The 21,314-nt window shown below is 36.7% G+C and overlaps 1 protein-coding gene across 1 annotated transcript in view; it reads right to left on the bottom strand.

Annotated features, from left to right (window-relative positions):
- Positions 1-2,511: 2,511 nt before the first annotated feature.
- FBXL5 (F-box and leucine rich repeat protein 5) overlaps positions 2,512-21,314 on the bottom strand; it is a 44,949-nt gene continuing 26,146 nt past the window's right edge. Inside the window, exons 10-11 of the mRNA XM_028088269.2 lie at positions 10,004-10,152; positions 2,512-3,312 (exon numbers count right to left, since the gene is read on the bottom strand). Of these exons, the coding sequence (XP_027944070.1) occupies positions 3,236-3,312; positions 10,004-10,152 (226 nt within the window). The 3' untranslated portion in view covers positions 2,512-3,235. The remainder of the gene's footprint in view (positions 3,313-10,003; positions 10,153-21,314) is intronic.

Genomic DNA, 21,314 nt, shown 5'->3' with positions numbered 1-21,314 from the left:
TGTGTGGATGAGGAGATGGCCCTCTGCAAATCAGAAAGAGAGCCCTCACCAGAAACCACATCTGCCAGCACCTTATCCCTTGACTTCCCAGCCTCCAGATAGAGAAGAAATAAATGTTTGCTGTTTAAGTCACCCAGTGTATGGTATTCTGTTAGAGCAGCCTAAACAGACTAAGACAAACACCGGTAGTACTATACAAGCCATTTTAAAAGGCATTAAATGCATGCGCTAACATGGAAAGATGTACACAAAACAGAAATACATGAAGCAGGATTTCTTAACAGAAGCACTACTGACATTTTTGGGCCAAGTAATTTTTTTTGGGGGGGGGGAGGGCTGACCTGTTCATTAGAGGATATTTGGCAGCATCCCTGACCTCTACCCACTAGATGTCAGTGACATCCTTTCCCTCTGCCAAAGTGTGATGACCAGAATGTTTCCAGACATTGTCTAATGTCCTCTATGGGATAAATTGACTCCAGCTGAGAACCAGCTGAGAACCAGGAGTATGATCTCACTTAAAAAAAAAAAAAAAGTAAAACCAGAGGGACCAAATTAAGGAAAAAATTCACCTTTTACTTTATTCCCTTATGCCTTCCTCTATCAGATTATATTACAATTATGTGTTTGCATGCCTCTGATACCTCAACTATGAACTCTTCTTCAAGGAGACTTCAAGGACTGACATGTAACAGTCATTACCAGGCAATACCCCGTCATTACAAGGTATCCACGGACGAGTTCCTTAACCTCCCTGCTACTTATTTTCCCCATATATAGGATCAGAATGATCACATTACTTACTTCCTCTCACTGTTTAAACAAGTCAGTATATATAAGTATAGGTTCTTAGAACACTGCCCAGCGCTGAGCACCTGATGTCAGGCACCCCAAGGCAGTTCACAAAACTTGTATTTTATTCTAAGAATGAACAGTTCCAAAAATTCATTAAATCAATCACAAAACCCAAGATAAATTTAAACCAAGTATTTATAGTGTTTCATCAAATACTAACTATAACCCAAAGTTAATGTATAAAAATTAAATGTAAATTATGTTGTCAATCTCCCCATGCAACTGGAGAGTGGAAAAACAGTGAGTCTCCACAGGACGATGTGCTGACACACCCAAGTCCATGTAGTTCAAGACTGCCAGGTCCTATTTAATGGTTTGCTAATATCAAGCAGCACAGGACAAAGCAAAAGGGAGGCACCTCAATCACCTGGTACCCCTGAGGATACCCTGCTCCAATTAGTTAACCTAAAAGAAAAACATTTACGTCAATTCCTGAAACATCATTGAATCATTATCAAAAATTTCTCCCCCAAAAATATTATACTGTTTTGTGACTACATGGAGGATAAACTTGAGTCCTCAACTTGATGAATCAGGGCCAGGCGTCCAGAGGAGTAATTTTACTTACGATTCACATAACTACAGATAAGATAAAAGTATGGGGTTTGGATGGACTCACTTCGGAAGAATTCTTCTAGTATGTTTTCTTAAAAATAGTCCCTGATGTGAACTTTCCAAATAAACTTTATTAAACACTTACGGAAATAAAAACACAGTAACTACAAGAAAATCAACCTTACAAAATAAAACTTCAGACCCCGTTTAAGTGCTAAGCTTAAATTTCAAGTTCTCTAAGGGAATCAAGAAATCATTTCTTACTTTGTGCTTAGGCCAAACTTTTAAAGGACACTCGGAGCCACAGTGCCGCAAAAGCCATAACTACTTACACCTAAGAGATACAAGTTCCCAAGGTAAGATGCTCTGCTCACACACCTGCCTTGTCCTACATGCAAGAAACATTTTTGCACGTTCAATCATGACACGATGAGAGAACCCTGACAGGAGGCAACACTTCAGAGAGAGCCATTAAGAGAGGTGCCCCCACCCCAGACTTGGTCTCTCCTGCAGTGTTTAATTCAAATATTAGTGAGACTTAAGACAGGTGGATTCTCCCTGTTCATATTCTCATCAAATGAGTCTTCCTTCATCTTTAGACAGCTCTGTCTCAAACAAAGTTTTCTTAGCCTGAACTGAAATCTGCTTACCTGTACTTTGTCCCTTTCCTAACTCCTCCTATCCCTCAATAAAACAAACAAGAATACCTGGGACCACAAGTAACAAGATTGCAAGATTAATTCCTCTTCTACAGCCTTGCATGCATTTCCAGAAGTAGATGGCGTGCTGCCAACTCTTCTCTTCAGGGCATAAAATTATATATAGCATTACCTAAAACTGATCCAATATGTGCCTTTCTGAACGACAGGTTCCCCACTCCCACTGTCTCTTCACACAGCAATGAAGATAGGCATACACATTCAAATTCTGACTACCGCACAATTAATCTCAAAACAGACAATTCAGCTCAACAAAATTAGATATCTGTCTAAATTTCCAGGATCATGATTTCACGGGAGCTCAAAAGAAAATATTTAGTCCTATTTTACACTAACATAAACCTGAATTGAGATTTCTAATGAAATCAAAACACCAAAAAAATTATTTGGTAAAGTCCTCAAAGTAGATTTTATTGATACATTTGTTCAAATGATTGTGGAATTTTTAAAAATCCCTCCCAAATTTGACAATTTAGGGACAGTGGTAGGAACCAGGAATATCTGAAGAAAGCAAATACAAATACATTGGTACTTTGCTAGCTCACTGAGCTAACACCAAGAAGCCAATTTATTCTATTATCCTAAAGAACCTTATATGTGGGTATGTTTGAATTGGCCCTCTGAGAATTGTTCAAACAAAGGAAACATTATGGAAAAAAGACTGGTTTTCAAAATGTGCAATCTTTGAAAATAAAACTTCAAAAATGTATGTTTGAAAAGATCTGCAAAGCTTGGTACAGTGTTTATATATAAAGAGAACCAATAACCCCAATGACTTTAAAACTCAAATTAATCTAAAAAATACTTTAAATGGCATGGCATTAGTGACATTCTTTTCAAAGCATTCCATTTAAAAGAAAACTGCTAAAACTGTTCTCACCCTTATGAAAAGATCTAATCCCTTTCTAAAACAAAAAGATGATTTGCAAGAGAAACAACACTGTACAATTGACTGGTAAATTAAGATTTCTGAGGCTGTAAGAAATGGGGCCAAAACAAGTCACACTCAAAAAGGGATGGTTAACACAAGAAATGTGCTATAAGTAAAGTGCATGAAAGGAAGCCTGCTCAGCTAAATGAAGTAGACAAAGGTCAGGAGTCAAGGGTCATTCGCCAGAGCGGCAGCAGGCTCGAAAACCACACTGCAAATTCTGGCATCCGCTGGCAGTATCAGCATGAGGACCTGTGTAAAAACAGAAAAGTGTGAAAGGAGGAAATTTCTTAGAGATCACATGAAAAGAGCTAAGACATTTGACTTTTTTTTTTTACTAGCAATACATTTATAACATAAAAGTAAAATGTCCCAGTGAGTGTATAAAAAATCAGACACAAATATAGCCAACAGCAGCTCTACTTTAACTGGTCCAAAAGCTAAATGAAACAAGAAAGGAAAGAAATAATTTTTTGGCAACAATCTTACAAAATAAAAAATCTAAGACAAAAAGATAACCCACAGAAGCAAGACTGTCGAGCTAACTTAACAACAGATTTCTTATACTCAGAACATCATTCCTAGAAATATAATTAAGACAAAAAGAGCCCCCTCCGTAGATCAGCTAAAGAACCCAGTATTGAGCAATTACAAAAACATTACAGTCGAAACTTAAATAAACTATATAGACATAGACTGAACATGTTTTCCATATCTTTATTTAACAGCTGCAGCCAAAATAAACGGCTAGGGTTAAGTGAAATTATCTTCCAGAATTAAGTATATAATGAATGATTAGCTAAATAAACATACCTAAGACATAATAAAAATTATGATTCATTTACAAAACAAGAATGCAACACTGTGGAGTAACTGACATTTTATCCCATTCACGTTATGCTACCCAGACACTACATACAAGATCCATTAGGAAACACAACTGAGAATTAGGAATATCAAAGAAGCGATATCATGGCACATAAGCAAACGTTAAGTTTTCTCAATGAATCACAGTTTTCATAAAGGCAGGCAAAGGTGCAAAAGAATGTTTTAACTATACCAAAGCCTTTCAGTGTGTCTGCACCATGAAGAAACAAAGAGCAGTTAATTCGTTCTCTATTCATCAAACAGAACCAAAATCCTTGCATGTGTGATATGTAAGGATCCCATACAAAAAGTACATGAAGTGTCATTTTATAGACTACGTCAAATGGATTATAACTGAAAAATCATAGTACTCTGATATCTAGTTTAACTCAGAAACTATTTTAAATAAACTTTGTTTTGTTTTTTAAAGTAGCAGTCAGCTGCAAAAGAAGGCATCTGTGCTAATACCAACATAAGGAAATGGCTACTTGCAATAAAACACACAAAACACTTATTTCCCAGAATCTTCCCTTGTATTCCTGAAATGGCACACACAAAACACTGTGTTTTGTGTGTGTGATTATATATCCTATATAATCACAGGATTAGGATATATAATCAATGAAGTATAATGTTCATGTATTTCAATGAAGAAATGATAATATATCTTTAAGTAAGAAAAGAAACTAATGAACTTTACAAGCATATCTGGGACTGCAATAGGTTAGGACTTCATTTATTTTCAAAAATGTATGTTTAATTTTAAAATAGATGTGATGATGCCTGGGCTAGGGGGAGCAGGCATGGGAGTGGGCAATGGAAGATGGGCCATGCTTTTATAACTGCCAAAGCAAATAATACATGAGGCTTCATTACATTATTCCATCTTTACATGTTTAAAATTTACATAACAAAAAGTTTAAAATATTTCAAATATAAAATTGGATTACCAAAAGCCCATTTTTATTTAATCAAAATTAAAACCTGTTCTATTTTAAAAATGAAAAGTTGAATGCCAAATATTTTAAAAATTCACAAAGTAATTTCTTATTAATTTCCCTTAAAATAAGACTCAAGGTTAGTCATTTTAACCAAAATCAAAGTAAAATGTCCTACATATCATATTTATTAGAAATGTCCTGACAGGGGCACCTGGGTGGCTCAGTTGTTAATAACGCATCTGCCTTCGGCTCAGGTCATGGTCCCAGAGTCCTGGGATAGAGCCGTGCATCAGGCTCCCTGCGCAGCGGGGAGTATTCTTATTCTTCTCCCTCTCCCTCTCCCACTCCCCCTGCTTGTGTTCCCTCTCTCGCTGTGTCTCTCTCTGTCAAATAAATAAAATCTTTAAAAACAAAACAAAACAAAAATGTCCTGATAAGGAACCCTGTAGTTTGAAACTCTTCCACTGTCAACCCTTGACCAGGTTTTCCTTCTGAACATATTTTCAGCTTTTTCCTTACACACTAGTTAACCCTCCATGCCACCTCTTCTGAACTTGTCTTGCTGCAGCCCTTAAACGCTGGTTCCTGCTCTGCCTGATGATCACCTAGTGCCTCTCTTCAAGACCCAATCCCCTGCCTCGCCACCACTGCCCTGTTGACACTCAGTCCCTGGGATGAAATGCTTGAACTGGTGGATTTTGCAAAAATCTATTTCTCAGCATGTAATCCTACTCCAATTTTTAAAAAGGGAGCAATAAGAGCAAAGAGACATGGAGACTTTAGACAATTTTCCAACTAAAACTCCCTTAAAATATTTTAAAATTTCTATAGTCCTGTTTTTTAAAAGGACAGAAAGGTAAAGAAGAAACTTTACACTGAAGTCAACAATGACCTGGGAAAAGTCCTAAGTGATGGCTGAAAGCAATGCAAGTGAAGTATGCTACTAGTTTTAAGGCAGGAAATATAAGGGAGCCTCAAAGGAGCCAACAGGATCAAGGAAGCTACTCTAGAGATTCCTATCTTTCCAAATATACACAGCTAGTCACCATCCTCCCCAAAAGACCGGCTCAGCAACCTCAGGTCCACCCTGGCCACTCTGGTCACTCTTTGATCTCAAAGTCTAAAGGATGGTAATAGGGATTACAGGGGAAGAAAAATGCAACAATAAAATTATGTGTCCCATATTAGGTTGAAAGTAACCCAATCCTGCGTATCTGTCAGCATCTCCTTATTAACATCACAAAACAAATTCCTCACTCACACTGATATAAAATGTGCCCCCTCCTTCAAATATGCACTAGAATGTCTGAGTTTTAAGCACAGAGTGAAAAGAGGGAATTTCAAATCAGAAAGTATGATCTATCTAGAGAAGCCTATGAGGACTTTAACAGTAACTATGATACTATCTTAAAACTACAATTCCATCCTAAGGTCAATTTACAGACCAGGTGTCTGAACCTAATAGTCATGAAAGAAGCAGATTTTATACTATTAAAGGCCAGGGGCAGAGCAAAAGTGAAGACAACCACTGTTTCTAACTTAGGTTAGTCTCATAATGTAGAAAACAGGAGAGAACAACAATTTCCAAAGCATGAAAATTGTAAGCAATGTGAACAGTTAAGACTCTTAAGCATCGAAGAAGGACTGTTCAGAAAAGGGAATAAATGGACAACAGAAAAGTGAGGCAGCATTAGACAGAAACACGACTAAGATAATCTCATATGTTATTTTGCCAAGTATCTGAAGCAGACAGCTGTGCTTCCATAGACACGGACAACTCAAAAGGCCATTCCCTTTAAATATTTGACTTATCACCAGCAAATGTCTATCTCAATACAGAACAGAAAATTCAAATGGTTGTAATATATGAGGGCTGAGGGCTAAATTACGCTAAAGAATAATAAAGAAAACAGGAAAACAAAATTGGGCATAATCGTTAAATAAAATTTTTAAATGCATGGTAAAGAAATAAATTTGTAAGAAAGCATTTTTTAAATATTAGATAAAAAGAGCTATAATGTTAACTATAGTTATTTTCCCAAATTTCTATTTTTGATTGATTTGTTTTTCCTGGATTTTAAGTATATTATTTATGCTGTATATCTGCACTTACCTTCACTTACCTTTAATTCCTCTTTAACTTAAATTAGAAACATAAGAGAGCAAATCATCTGAGACTGTGTCACCTCCAGAACTATGAGCTAATCTATCTTAATTCATAAATTATACAGACATTGAAATGCAAATCAGTACAAAAAGTTTATTTGCTATCATTGTTCAAGTGTTCTTCAGAGCTCCAAAACTATGCAATTCCATTTAACACTTCTTAAATGACAAAGAAGTTTTTTTAAATGTCATGGCAAAGAAGCCTTCTTTTATGTTTAAATCTTAACTTTATCAATCAAATCACAAATTTAAATGTGACGAGGAATCATTCAGAAGAACAAAACTGGCATTTTTTTTAATCAGTGCTTAGTACAGTATCTTGCTCACAGTAGATATTATTTGAATATCTGGTACTAAACTTATCTTCTCTACTAGTGCTTAGGAAACAGGTCATTATGCTTTACTTATCATTCATTATTTAGTTAATGAATATTGTTTATCAGTATTTACTTCTTTTAGTTAGTAATCTAGTAGCTAACTATACTAAGCTTTTTTTTTGACAAATACATTTTTAGTTAAAAGTTTACCCAAATATTTAAAATATAGTTTGTCACCCATGCTCCCTATTATTCTAAGACCATGTATAAAACATATTAACTACTTCCAGAAAAAATAAAAATAAAAAGGGGGCCCCATAAGCAGTCATTAAATATTTATTGTACAAATTGAGCTGTAGTAAAAGATACTGGATCAGTGGCGTCATCTTGCAAAACTGGATACAATGTAACTTTATTCTAACACTTTCTAGGTTGTCCATATGTCCTTTTAAGGAAAAAGTGCCATCAGAGCATTGCTTTAAGAGCAATTGGCTGGAAGTCTGGAATATAATATGACAAGTCACCCTATAAACTTTAAAGGATTTCCATTTCCCCAAAATCATGTTTTAAGAAGCTGTAAAAGGAGACTTAAGAATGGATTATACAAGTGCTGTCAATTTCCTTTCAAATCTTTCAAAGTCAGATATCTTCATTAAAATTCATTCATTGAAAATTACCACTCATTTATCAAGAAAAAAATCACATTCAACAAAAGGAATGTAGCAGCTCCTTTGGAACACTTTAATATTTATATATTCAAAACCAGTTAAGATGAAACGAATTCTTACATCCTAACAAAATGCAAAAGATTAGGTATTTAACTTTATCCCATCACCTAAATTATTTCAAGTTTTCAAAATTACACAAGCAAAACAAGTAGGCAGATCATAAAAATGAACTGAAATCCAATCTCCCCCACCCTGTAACATCTATATACCCAAAAACAAATCTAACAAATTCAGTTGTGATATTCCCACAAGCATAACCTATGCTGAAATCAACTGTAGACAATTCAAGTGCAACATACAAATAAGATGTTTTTCTTATAAAAATAACTGATTACTAGTTACTTTTCATAATATGTCCTAGAAGCCTTAGAAATTAGGAAGTACAACATTGCACCTACAATGACATAACTGTACATTAAAAAAAAAAAAATCTCCCATCGCAAATTTACTGCATCTACAAAAGCAGTAAATGGTTCATGGAAGCAATCAAACTTTTGTTTTTGTACGCTTAGCAGGTTGCAACTAAAATGACACTCATTTCACCATTCCTGGATGATACGCTGAAGGCAAGAGAGCAAAGAAATGCTCCTACTTAGTGTTGCAACTTCAAGAACAAGGGAGGTCATCTCCTGCGTCACCAATGTGATGCCAGAAATAAAAGAGCTGCGATCTCCTGTCTCTTTATATGTATTTAAGGAAAACCTAATCTCCCAGAAATAGCAATTTGCTAACTTCTCTGCCTACAGGTATGTCATTAAAGAGACCATTCCTCCAGTCTTCCTGGTTCCTTTCAATTGTTCTCCCTGAGAGAAACTCAGGTGATCTTCTTGTCATCTTAAGATGACTTAGGCTCTCAAAGAAAACAGTATATGATATAAAAAGACAGGTGCATAGTAGAATCTGAACCATGTAAATGTTTCTCCAGTTATAAATACAAGGGACTGATTTGCTTACTAATAACTGAGAAGCTTTTTGTGCTTCTAGAAACTTCAGTCTCTACCAGTGACTATCAAAAGCCCAAAAGGGTACTGAATGTACCTTGAAAAAAACATATGCAACAAGCCCACTGCAGGGTAGGGATAGGTTTAAGAAACAAAACAATCAATAAATATTTATCCAATGATTGTTATAAGTTCAGGAATCAATCTCCAAAATACTGTAGGAATTTTAGTCATGTCTAAAGCATCTCAGCCTCTTCCCCAATAAACACCCCCAACCCCCTCAATCTTCCATGAAACTGATTTGAAACCAGACCCAGGATCCCCAAGAAGTTCATATTACCAAAGTCCTCCCTTCTCAACTGCATTTTTTTTAAAGTTGTGTTACAAGAAAACTGAGTCATCATCCCTAAGAAACTGGTGTAGCTACATCAGTACCGCTAAATTGTTAATGAATGCTATATCACTCTAGAAGAATTTCCCACAATTTTATAAGAATTTTAGTATTTCTAGGGGTGCCTGGGTGGCTCAGTTGTTAAGCAGCTGCCTTCGGCTCAGGTCATGATCTCAGGGTCCTGGGATCAAGTCCCACATCAGGCTCCCTGCTCTCTCCCTCTGACCCTCCCCGCTGCTCCTTCTCTCTCTCTCTCAAACAAATAAATAAAATCTTAAAAAAAAAAAAAGAATTTTAGTATTTTTACAACTTGTCATTTTAGAATTTATTAAACTATTACATATCTCAAAAATCTGGAAGAATATATATTTGAAATACCTATCTGAAAGAAAAACTTACCTTTATAATAGAAGCTAATTAATGAAAACATACATGATTTTTAAATTTTATCAAATGTAAAGAATCACCTCTGAAAGTAAAAAAGTTTGGTAATTAGCTAGAAAATTAAATAGAAACCCTAAGAATCATGAGGACTGTCAAAAAAATTTTAAATCCATTCCTTCAAAGTTATCTCATTATTAAAAGGCATTACCGTTAATGTTGTCACAGTAGTAAAAGTATTCATCGTTTAGAGAAGGACATGCTGAAACCAAATCCTGTAGGCCTGCACCAGTTACAGTAAGACAACCAGAGAGATTAAGGTGCTCCAAATAAGGCAGCCCTCCTCCCAGAGTCAAAACCCTGTAAGAGAAGCAATCCAACAATTAGAATATATTAATCTATGAAAATTTATGTATTTCTATGGCCCACTGGACCACTATTAACAAATTTTTCAATCTGGTAATGAGGCAATTCAAGAATTTCTATAAAACGTGATAACTCACCTCATCCTTAGGCAGCAATACATTTAACTGAGAAAAACTTTCTACAATTTTCCTAAGGACATTCAATAAACAAGTCTATGAAATTTCCCTTTGTAAGAAATTACAGCAACTCAATCCTTAGAATCTTGGAATTGTAATCATTCTCCTACAGGTTGTCTAAGTGAAAATTATCAAGAAAACTACTGACTAGTTTTGTCAGTTCCTCAGAGTTACAGTTAGCATATGATCCAACACATCCTCTCCTAGGTGTACACCCAAGAGAAGAAAACATATGTTCACATGATAACTTGCAAACAAATATTCACTGCAGCTTCATTCATAATAGCCAAAAGTGGAAACAACCCAAATTCCAATTAATTAAAATGAGTGGATAAATAAGCATTAAACAGCCATAAAGTACTGACAAAGGCTACCACAAGGATTAACCTTGAAAACATATGCTAAGTGAAAAAAGCCAGACACAAAAGGCCACATATTGTATGATTCTATTTAGATGAAATATCCAAAATAGGCAGAATAGGCATAGAGACAGAAAGTAGACTGGTAGTTGCCAGGGGCTGGGAGCAAAGAGGAATGAGGAGTAACTGCTAAAGAGTGGAGGGTTTCCTTATGGTATGATGAAAATGTTTCTGAATCAGTGGTGATGCTTGCCAACCTTGTAAATCTACTGAAACCACTGATTTGTATACTTCAAAAGGATGAACTTAATGGTAAGTGAATTACATGTAAGTAAAAAATGAAAACCTAATGGTATATCCTAGAAGAATAAAAACAATATAAATAGATAAAATGAGAAGTTAGCTAAAATGACAATGGCAGAGCTGAAAAATATCAAGAACAAAATTAAGAACATCAATTTTCTATACAATATTTAAAGCAGTAGTACAACAGCAAAACTGAAAACTGGAACAGTCTATCTTAAAAGGGACGTCAAGAGACTAACAATACAGTAAGTTTAGTTAAAAAAATTAACATGATTGTACAGGTACGTGAAAATTAGGAAGTTAAGTAAAAGTATATAAATTACTGGTATCTAAAAACTATGGAAATATGGGGCACCTGAGTGGCTCAGTCGTTAAGTGTCTGCCTTCAGCTCAGGTCATGGTCCCAGGGTCCTGGGATCAAGCCCCGCATCGGGCTCCCTGCTCCGTGGGAAGCCTGCTTCTCCCTCTCCCACTCCCCCTGCCTGTGTTCCCTCTCTCACTGTGTCTCTCTCTGTCAAACAAATAAAAAATCTTTAAAGATAAATAAATAAATAAATAAAGTAAGTAAGTAAATAAATAAATAAATAAATACAAACTATGGAAATATTTATATAATCCGTAAAGGACTGCTGACTAGCAAAGACTCGGATGGGACATTTTAAAGTTTTCTAACTACATGTTTAAAAGAGAAACTGATCTATTAAAAACAACTTATCAGGGCATGTGGGTAGCTCAGTCGGTTGAATGTCTGACTCCTGATTTTGGCTCAAGTCATTATCTCAGGGTCGTGGGATCATACCCCACATTGGGCTCCAGGCTCAGCAGGGAGTCTGCTTGGGATTCTCTCTCTCCCTCTCCCTCTGCCCCTCCCCCCTTCTTGTGCTTGCTTTCTCCCCTCTAATAAATAATTTTTAAAAAAAACAATCAAAACCCCAAGTCCCAAGGGAGATTTAAATGCATACTTTCCCTTACATTTGGCTGAAAAAAAAATTATTTAAACTGATTTTTTTTTTTAAATCATAAATTTCCTTGTCCATCCCTTCAGATTTCAAATTAACAACAGTGGCAGTTCAGGACCTCCTCCAGTGGCTTGACTGAGCCCCAGCAGTTAGAGACAGTGGTCTTTAAAGAAGACAGTACAAGGTTTAAAGTTAATTCTTTTTTTCCTATAAAGCTGAATAGCTCATAGTAAGAAATAAAACAGCCTTTAAAAAGTGGTCTGGGGCACCTGGGTGGCTCAGTTGGTTAAGCCTCGGACTCTTGATCTCAGCTCAGGTCTTAATCTCAGGGCCATGAGTTCAAGACCCTCACCGGGCTCCACCATGGACATGGAGTCTACTTAAAAAAAAAAAAAAAAAAGTGGTCTTGGGCACCTGAGTGGCTCAGTCAGTTGAGTGGACTCTTGATTTCAGCTCAGGTCATGATCTCAGCATCATGAAATCGAGCCCAGCACCAGGCTCCATGCTTAGTATGGTGTCTGCTTGAGATTCTCTTCTCTCTCTCTCTCTCCCTGCTCCTCTCCCCACTCAAGTGCACATACTCTGTCTCTCTAAATAAATAAAATCTTTTTTTTTAAAGATTTATCTATTCACTTTGAGAGACAGAGAGTGTGGGAACAGGGTGGGAGTGGGGGAGGTGCAAAGGTAAGGAAACTCTCAAGTAGACTCCCAGATGAGTGCAGAGCCTTATCTCATGACCCTGAGATTGTGACCTGAGCCAAAATTCAAGAGTTGGACGCTCAACCGACTGAGCCACCCGGCGCCCCTAAATAAATAAAATCTTAAAGAAAAAAAAAAAGTGGTCTGAAAGATCTCAGAAGCTAACTTCAATACAGAGACTGTTCCATTTCCTAAAATTTAAGAATTTTCAGCACACTGAGGACAGACTGACTGCATGGAATATAAAACTTCTTTTCACAGTGTACTTGAAGAAACCACTTGTGCAGTCACTGACCTCAATGAGCTTAATGGGAAATCAAACAAGTCAAAAATAAATATGCAATTATAATACCATACGATGGTCTCCTGGGAACATACAGAAGGGTATTGATGGGGGAGAGAAGGGGAGTCCAAAAAGGTTTCCTCTAAGAAGAGGTTGTTTTTTTTTTTTTTTAAGATTTCTTACTTACTTGACACAGAGAGCGAGAGAGAGCACAAGCAGCAGGAGCGACAGGAAGAGGGAGAGGGAGAAGCAGGCTCCCCACGGAGCAGGGAGCCCGATGCGGGGCTCAATCCCAGGACCCTGGGATCATGACCTGAGCTGAAGGCAGACGCTTAACTGACTGAGACACCCAGGGGCCCCAAGAAGGGACATTTAAACTGTGACAGAAACGAACAGAAGTTAGCCAATAAATGTATGTTACAGACGGTGCAAATACAGATGCCTAAAGATGAGAAATATGGCACCTTGAAGGAAGAGAAAATAGTTGAGTATGGCTAGAGAAAGGATGGCTCTGTGGGTGGGTGTGTGTTTGTGACATTTATCTGTTTATTGCCTTTTTTTTGGCAGGGGTGAGAATGTGACCAGGTAAAAATTTAGAGATTTAAGAAGATAACAAGATATATAAAGATATATATATATATAAACTACAGAAGTAAGCAAGGGCCAAGAATTCGGACCTAACCAAAGTACAACAAAACTCACTGAAAGGTTTAGATAGAAGAGTAATAACAAGTAAAAAAAATGCATTCTAGGAAGATCACTCTAATCTACCTTTTATCACCAATGCCCAAGTATGTCAGGCACAAGCCTAAACAGTAAAATGCAAGATTAGTAAAATACAGGTTCTGCCCTCAACTAGGGAAAGAAACATTAAACAAAGTATTGACATGCAATAAGAAAAAAAAGTTACAGAAATATATACAAGTTATAGAAATATTACAGAGCAGATTCAAAAGTAGTAATCTTTAAAGAAAAAGAACAAAATCCAGAATTCAACAATGTATAATTCACACTATCTGGTATCAAATGAAATACTAGACATTCAAAGAATCAGGAAAAAATCAATCAACAGAAACAGACCAATAAATGACAATGATGGGATTAGTAAACAATGACTTTAAAAAAATGCATACAAACCCTGGAGCAAACACTAAAATGAGGTACTAGCCAACAGAAGAAATAAAACAAGATGCTAAAAAGTACTTAAAAAATCCAAAACAAGCAGGAAAAGACAAAATGAAGAAAAGATAAAACAAGAGGAAAACAAACAGCAAGATGATAGGCATAAAAATAACCGTATCAATAATTATGTTAAATGTAAATAGCCCAAATAGATCAATTAAATGACAGGAAATATCTGACTGAATTTTAAAAAGTAAGACCTAACAATATATGTTGTCTGCAAAAAATTAAAAGAGCAGTTGCCTTGGGCTCAAGAAGAGAAACAGTAGGGGCACCTGGGTGGCTCAGTCCATTAAGCATCTGCCTTAGGCTCAGGTCATGATCCCAGGGTCCTGGGATCGAGCCCCACATCGGGCTCCCTGCTCAGCGGTAAGCCTGCTTCTCCCTCCCCCACTCCCCCTGCTTGTGTTCCCTCTCTCTCTGTGTCTTTGTCTGTCAGATAAATAAATTAAAATCTTTAAAAAAAAAAAAAAGAAGAAGAGGAGAAACAGTAGTGTATAACAAAACAATAATGGCAATGTGAGGGGGCCAAAGAAGGTTGGGAATTTAATTAAGAGGCTACTTTTAATCAGTTAACAGCCAAGATTTATTTCATTCCTAGAAAAACTGAAAATGCTGCATTAAGACTATACACATAACACTATCTGTTCCCTATGGCTTCAATCTACTTTAAAATATTGATTTTCGGGGCACCTGCGTGGCTCAGTGGGTTAAGCATTTGCCTTCAGTTCAGGTCATGATCCCAGGGTCCTGGGATCAAGTCCCTCATCACACTCCCTGTTCAGTGGAGCGTCTATCTCTCCCTCTCCCTCTGCCTCTCCCCCGCTGCTTGTGCTCCCTCTCTCACCCTTTCTCTCTCTCAAATAAAAATCTTAAAAAAAAAAAAAATCTTGATTTTCAATCTATGTTTTTATAGTCAATGTTCTTGTAACAAGCCCCATATAACCAATGTGCCAAAACTCATGCTACCCCGCCATCCCTAAATAGAACATAATGACTAATGCAGGACTGAAAGCTCCCAATTAGCACCTCTGTTCCCATATACTAAGTTGTACGCATATGTGAGTTTTATTTGTTCTCACACCTAATGACACCAGTTGTAGTTACTATTGTGATTAACTGAAATAATTTTTATTACTATTATTTTTTAAGTAGGCTCCACACACAGTGTGGAGCCCAATGCAGGGCTTGAACTCACAACCCTCAATCTAGACCTGAGCTGAGATCAAGGGTCCGATGCCTAACCAACTGAGCCACGCAGGTGCCAAAAACTGAAATAATTTTTAAACCAACATAATAAATACAAAAAGGCAGTAACCTCTTCGACATCGGCCACAACAACTTCTTTCAAGACAAGTCTCCAAAGGCAAGGGAAACAAAAGTGAAAATAAACTTTTGGGACTTCATCAAGATAAAAAGCTTCTGCACAGCAAAAGGAAATAGTCAACAAAACAAAGAGGCAACCTACAGAATGGGAGAAGATATTTGCAAATGACATATCAGATAAAGGGCTGGTTCCAAAATCTATAAAGAACTTCTCAAACTCAACACCCAAAAAGCAAATAATCAAGTCAAAAAATGGGCAGAAGACATGAACAGACACTTCTCAAAAGAAGACATACAAATGACTAACAGACACATGAAAAAATGTTCATCATCTTTAGCCATCAGGGAAATTCAAATCAAAACCACATTGAGATACCACACTGAGATACCACCTTACACCAGTTAGAATGGCAAAAACTGACAAGGCAAGAAATAACAAACGTTGGAGAGGCTGTGGAGAAAGGAGAACCCTCTTACACTGTTGGTGGGAATGCATGCTGGTACAGCCACTTTGGAAAACAGTGTGGAGATGCCTCAAAAAATTAAAAATAGAGCTACCCTATGACCCAGCAACTGCACTACTGGGTATTTACCCCAAAGACACAGATGTAGTGAAAAGAAGGGCCATATGCACCCCAATGTTCATAGCAGCAATGTCTACAATAGCCAAACTGTGGAAAGAGCCGAGATACCCTTCAACAAATGAATGGATAAAGAAGATGTGGTCCATATATACAATGGAGTATTACTTAGCCATCAGAAAGGGTGAATACCCAACTTTTATGTCAACATGGATGGGACTGGAGGAGATTACTCTAAGTGAAGTGAGTCAAGCAGAGAAGTCAATTATCATATGGTTTCACTTATTTGTGGAACATAAAGAATAGCATGGAGGACATTAGGAGAAGGAAGAGAAAAATGAAGGGGGGCGGAAATCGGAAAGGGAGACAAACCATGAGAGACTATGGACTCAGAGAAACAAACTGAGGGTTTTAGAGGGGAGGGGGGTGGGGGGATGGGTTAGCCCAGTAAGGGGTATTAAGGAGGGCACGTACTGCATGGAGCACTGGGTGTTATCTGCAAACAGTGAATCGTAGAACACTACATCAAAAACTAATGATGGGGCGCCTGGGTGGCTCAGATGGTTAAGCGTCTGCCTTCGGCTCAGGTCATGATCCCAGGGTCCTGGGATCAAGTCCCGCAACGGGCTCCCTGCTCAGCAGGGAGTCTGCTTTTCCCTCTGCCTCTCTGTCTCTCTCTCTCTGTCTCTGTCTCTCATGAATAAATAAAAAAAATCTTAAAAAAAAAACTAATGATGTACTGTATGGTGACTAATAAAAAAAATTGCACCAAAAAAATTAAATTTGCATTTATTTCCTTAGCCTTTTTCCCAAGAAATGCACATAAAATGCACTAACTTTATTCCAATCTCTACTCAAAAAATGCTTCTTTTCAAAGCCTTTCCTGCTTATCAAATATGAAGGAGCATTCTATGTATTCTCTACTCCATAAACTAACTTTACTTTTTTCAGAACAGTCTGATATTAATGTTTACTGTCTTTTACTACCACTAGATTATAAACTCTATGAAAACAGGGAATTTGTCTTATTTATAGATCCCTAGCAATTAGAACATATAGTAGGTGCTCAATAAGTATGTAAATGATTTAGAAAGATTCCTTCAGGAAACCTGACTAAAAAGGTCATTTGCACTCAGACTGGAGACTTTTTCAGTCAGCCAGCAGTCCAAATGATATCAGATAAGATAGTTCCTGTGTGGTTCCCCACCATCAAAATTAATTCTTCCTTAAATTCAAACTCAGTCAGGGGCACCTAGGTGGTGCAGGTGGTTAAGCATTTGACTCTTGGTTTTGGCTCAGGTCATGATCTCAAGGTCGTGAGATCAAGCCCCACATGGGGCTCCATGCTAAGTGAGTGCAGTCTGCTTAAGACTCTCTCTCCCTCTCCCTCTCCCTCTGCCCCGCCCCACCATGTGCTCGCTCTCTCTCTCTCTAAAATAAATAAATCTTTAAAAACAATTCAAACTCAAGTGTTTATTTCAAGGATATCTCATATACAAACTCTTCACCACTAGTTGCAAAACCGTAAGGCAGAAATGTAACTTATTTCCATTGCCAATAGCAGTAAATTTTTTACTTATTTCTAAGGTTAATATCAAAATTAGTAAGTGCTAAAATCATACTGTGAAATAACAACTAAAAATCACTTTCATGCTTTTTTTCAAATTTCACTTAGGAATTCACTTCCTGCCTTAAAGGAAAGTGGGGAAGGAAACTTGTATTCAAATAAAGCCCTATAATTCTGCTTTTTTTTTGCATTTTTTATTTAAATTCAATTAATTAACATATGATGTATTATTAGTTTCAGATGTAGAGTTCAGTAATTCATCAGTCTTATATAATACCCAGTGCTCATTATATCATGTGCCCTCCTTAATGTCCATCATCCAGTTCCCCAACCCCACAACACGTCCCCTCTATAATTCTTTTAGATGAAATATGACCCCCTCCTAGCATTTTCCAAACCTTACTAAGAAGTTTCTAAATCCTTTTTCACTAAAAGCAAATAGAAGATACCTCTTAATTATATTAATCAAAATTCTGACTCCCTTTGAAATCGATTTTTAATTATACAGAATTTTTAATAAATTCTGGCTTATTTAAAAATATCCCAACAAGGGGCACCTGGGTGGCTCAGTTGGTTAAGCGGCTGCCTTCAGCTCAGGTCATGATCCCAGGGTCCTGGGATCGAGCCCCATATCGGGCTCCCTGCTCCGCGGGAAGCCTGCTTCTCCCTCTCCCACTCCCCCTGCTTGTGTTCTTTCTCTAGCTGTCTCTCTCTGTCAGTTAAATAAATAAATAAAATCTTTAAAAAAAAAAACCAACAAAACTAAGAAAACATAGGAAAACTGCCAGTTGCTCAGATATCACTGTAGCTCTGAAATGTTACAAAAGGTTGTATGTGTTATTTCATTCTTTGAACAATAAAACTGGACATGTTGAAAATGCAACTGGGGGCACGTGGGTGGCTCAGCTGGTTGAGTGCCTGACTCGACTTCAGCTCAGGTCTTGAATCTCAGGGTACTGAGTTTGGGCCCTACACGCTGGACTTCAGGATGGGTGTGGAGCCTACTTAAAAAACAGTAAAAGTGGCAGCAGCTCTTTCTGCTCACGGGTCCTATCCCCGTGCTTTAATAAAATCACCTTTTTGTACCCCCTCCCAAAAAAAACCCACAACATTAAAAGTAAAAAAAATTTTTTAACTTAAAAAAATAAAAAATTAAAAAAAAAAAGAAAATGCAACTGAGGGGCGCCTGGCTGACTCAGTCAGAAGAGCATGCAAGTCTTGATCTCAGGGTTGTGAGTCTGAACCTCACACTGGGTGTAGAGATTACTTAAAATAAAACTGAAAAAAAAAAAAAAGAAAAAAAAATGCAACTGAATGGAGCCACAGACAAGTTTTAATAAGGTATAGTGGTAATGAAAAAGATAATGGTATTGGAAAATGAATAGGTTTTAAACTGAACCAAAAATTCCTTTTACTTTAAAACCAATTTACATTCAAAAACAACTTAAACCATATCAGGAATATAATATAAAAATATAATTAAAAAGTTTAAAAAGGAATGAGAATATGGTTGTCTTTTACTTTCTATTGCTTTAACTACAATCTATACACCTTAGTTTGAACAAAAAGAAAATTAAGGGAATGATGCACAGCAGCCAAACCACAGCAACAGCAGTTACCTCAGGGGAAAACATTCTTGTACACGACTTCTGAAAGATTTTTGTAATAATTTCATATTAATATCTTTTATAATGGCAGGGAAGTATTAGGTTTTGTGCTGGATAAATTCTTCATTATAATACATCTGACATCCGATTATTAAAGAAGTCTGGTAATACTCAAATCTACAGTTGACCCTTGAACAATTCGGAGGTAAACACATCAACAATTCCCACCTCACGCAAGAGAAAATCTGAGTGTAACTTCTGACTCCCAAACACTTAACTACTAGTAGCCTACTACTGACTGGAAGCCTTACCCATAACATAAACAGTCAATTAACACATATTTTGTATGTTATGTATATTATATACTGTCTTCTTACAATATAAATATGTAATCAATTTCCACAGGCTCATGTCAAAGGTAACTAACAATCATTACACAGCTGCTACTACTTATTGAAAATCTACTATGTGTCATCTATTCGTTTTATATAAGGCTCAGGTTAAGTATTTTAGATAGACAGTTATGTAGAAAAAGAAAACAGTATCAACCTACACCAAGTCTGTCTGGCCCGAAAGTGAGTGAACCACGGTATTTTCTCCAACATTGTGCATAGGAACACATAACCTAAGAGAGCTCCAAGTGGGTCCTATAAAACATGAACTAGAATCTAGCTGCTGAGAAGAGCTACCTCTCTGGGCTAATGAATGTTTCACCTCCACCCTTCCTTGCTCTAGGAAGAAAGAGATCAATTTAATCTACTAAAGATTTTAATGACAAAAAAAACCAGAAAGTAAAATACAGAATTTCTCCCATGCAGTCTCTTTATAACTTAAAAAGACAGTACAAGTAGATCATGCTCAAAGACCAAAAACTCTAAACTCTGGCTATTCAATTCCAATACAACTCAACAGTGCTTTTTGTAAAAACTTAAGGCTATATAATGGCACTAAATTACTTCCACAGACATTCTACAGTTTCCAAAAATCCCCAATATAAAACCATGACTCATTTAAGTTAAAGAAAATCCTAAATGATGAAATATATGTAATTCTGCACCCCTTTAATAGGCCAAATTCTAGTATTAATGCCAATAAATTAGTATAGAATTATTTTCTTTCCAAAAACCTTTACAAAGATCCCTTTTTCTGCTAACTTTCCTATAAATTTTAAACAGGATCTTATTTATAGAAGTTTTAACTGCAAACATTTTTGTAAATTATTAAACCATGTGGGGTACATCTGAAATACGTATATTTTTAAGGACCTCGCTTCTTAAAGAAAGAATACAGAAAGCTACTAAAAAAAATACTATTTTTCTGCTTTTCTGCCTTCCACTTATGTATCACCAACCTACTTTTATAAATCTGTATCCTACTATCGCCCAGTACATATCCTTCACTACAACCAAACTGGAATACCAAGTCTCTAGACATTCCCTGTTGAGTCCAACTTAATCTGCTAAAGATCATACCTCCGAGAAGAGTATTAGGCTTTATGTTGGATGAATTTTCATTGTTTAACATATCTAGCACCCCATTATTAAAGAACCTTAATAAAATTCAAGTCTATTACAGGGTAAAAGAGAAAACACATAAACAATTTCCAAAAGTTCCTATCAAATGAAATAATTATTGCACATTATTAATGCTGAGAACAGCCATAACAACAAAATAACAAAAGCAACTACAACAGCGCTTTACTACTGCGTGTACTGTGTGCTCAAGTAATCCCCACTGCTGGGAAAGAATGGTGTCTGCTCCAACTGCCACCTACCAAAATCCTTCGTTTTTCCTCAAGATTCAATTCAGTTGTCATTTCTTAATTTTTTTCCTCTTTTTTTTTTAAGTAGGCGCTCCCTCCATGTCCAACGTGGCGCTTGAACTCACAACCCTGAGATCAAGAGTCAGCTGCTCTGGTGACTGATCCAGACAGGCCCCCTTCCTCATTAAATTTCCTGATCATTTACTACAATTGAATGAGAGGTCTGTCTCTCTCTCTCCTTTGATCCCTACAGAATTTTTACTCGACATCCCTTAAAGAGTGTACAAAAATAATACACAGCAACAGAATATGGTATACATTATTTTCTTCTGTTACAAGCCCTTGAGGG

Source organism: Eumetopias jubatus, unplaced genomic scaffold (genome assembly GCF_037043125.1).
Source record: "Eumetopias jubatus isolate StellerSeaLion01/CBP00866 unplaced genomic scaffold, mEumJub1_p1.0 scaffold_2, whole genome shotgun sequence".
Taxonomy (NCBI): domain Eukaryota; kingdom Metazoa; phylum Chordata; class Mammalia; order Carnivora; family Otariidae; genus Eumetopias; species Eumetopias jubatus.
Note: the sequence above shows the minus strand (reverse complement) of the source record. Positions and strands in the feature narration are given on the sequence as shown.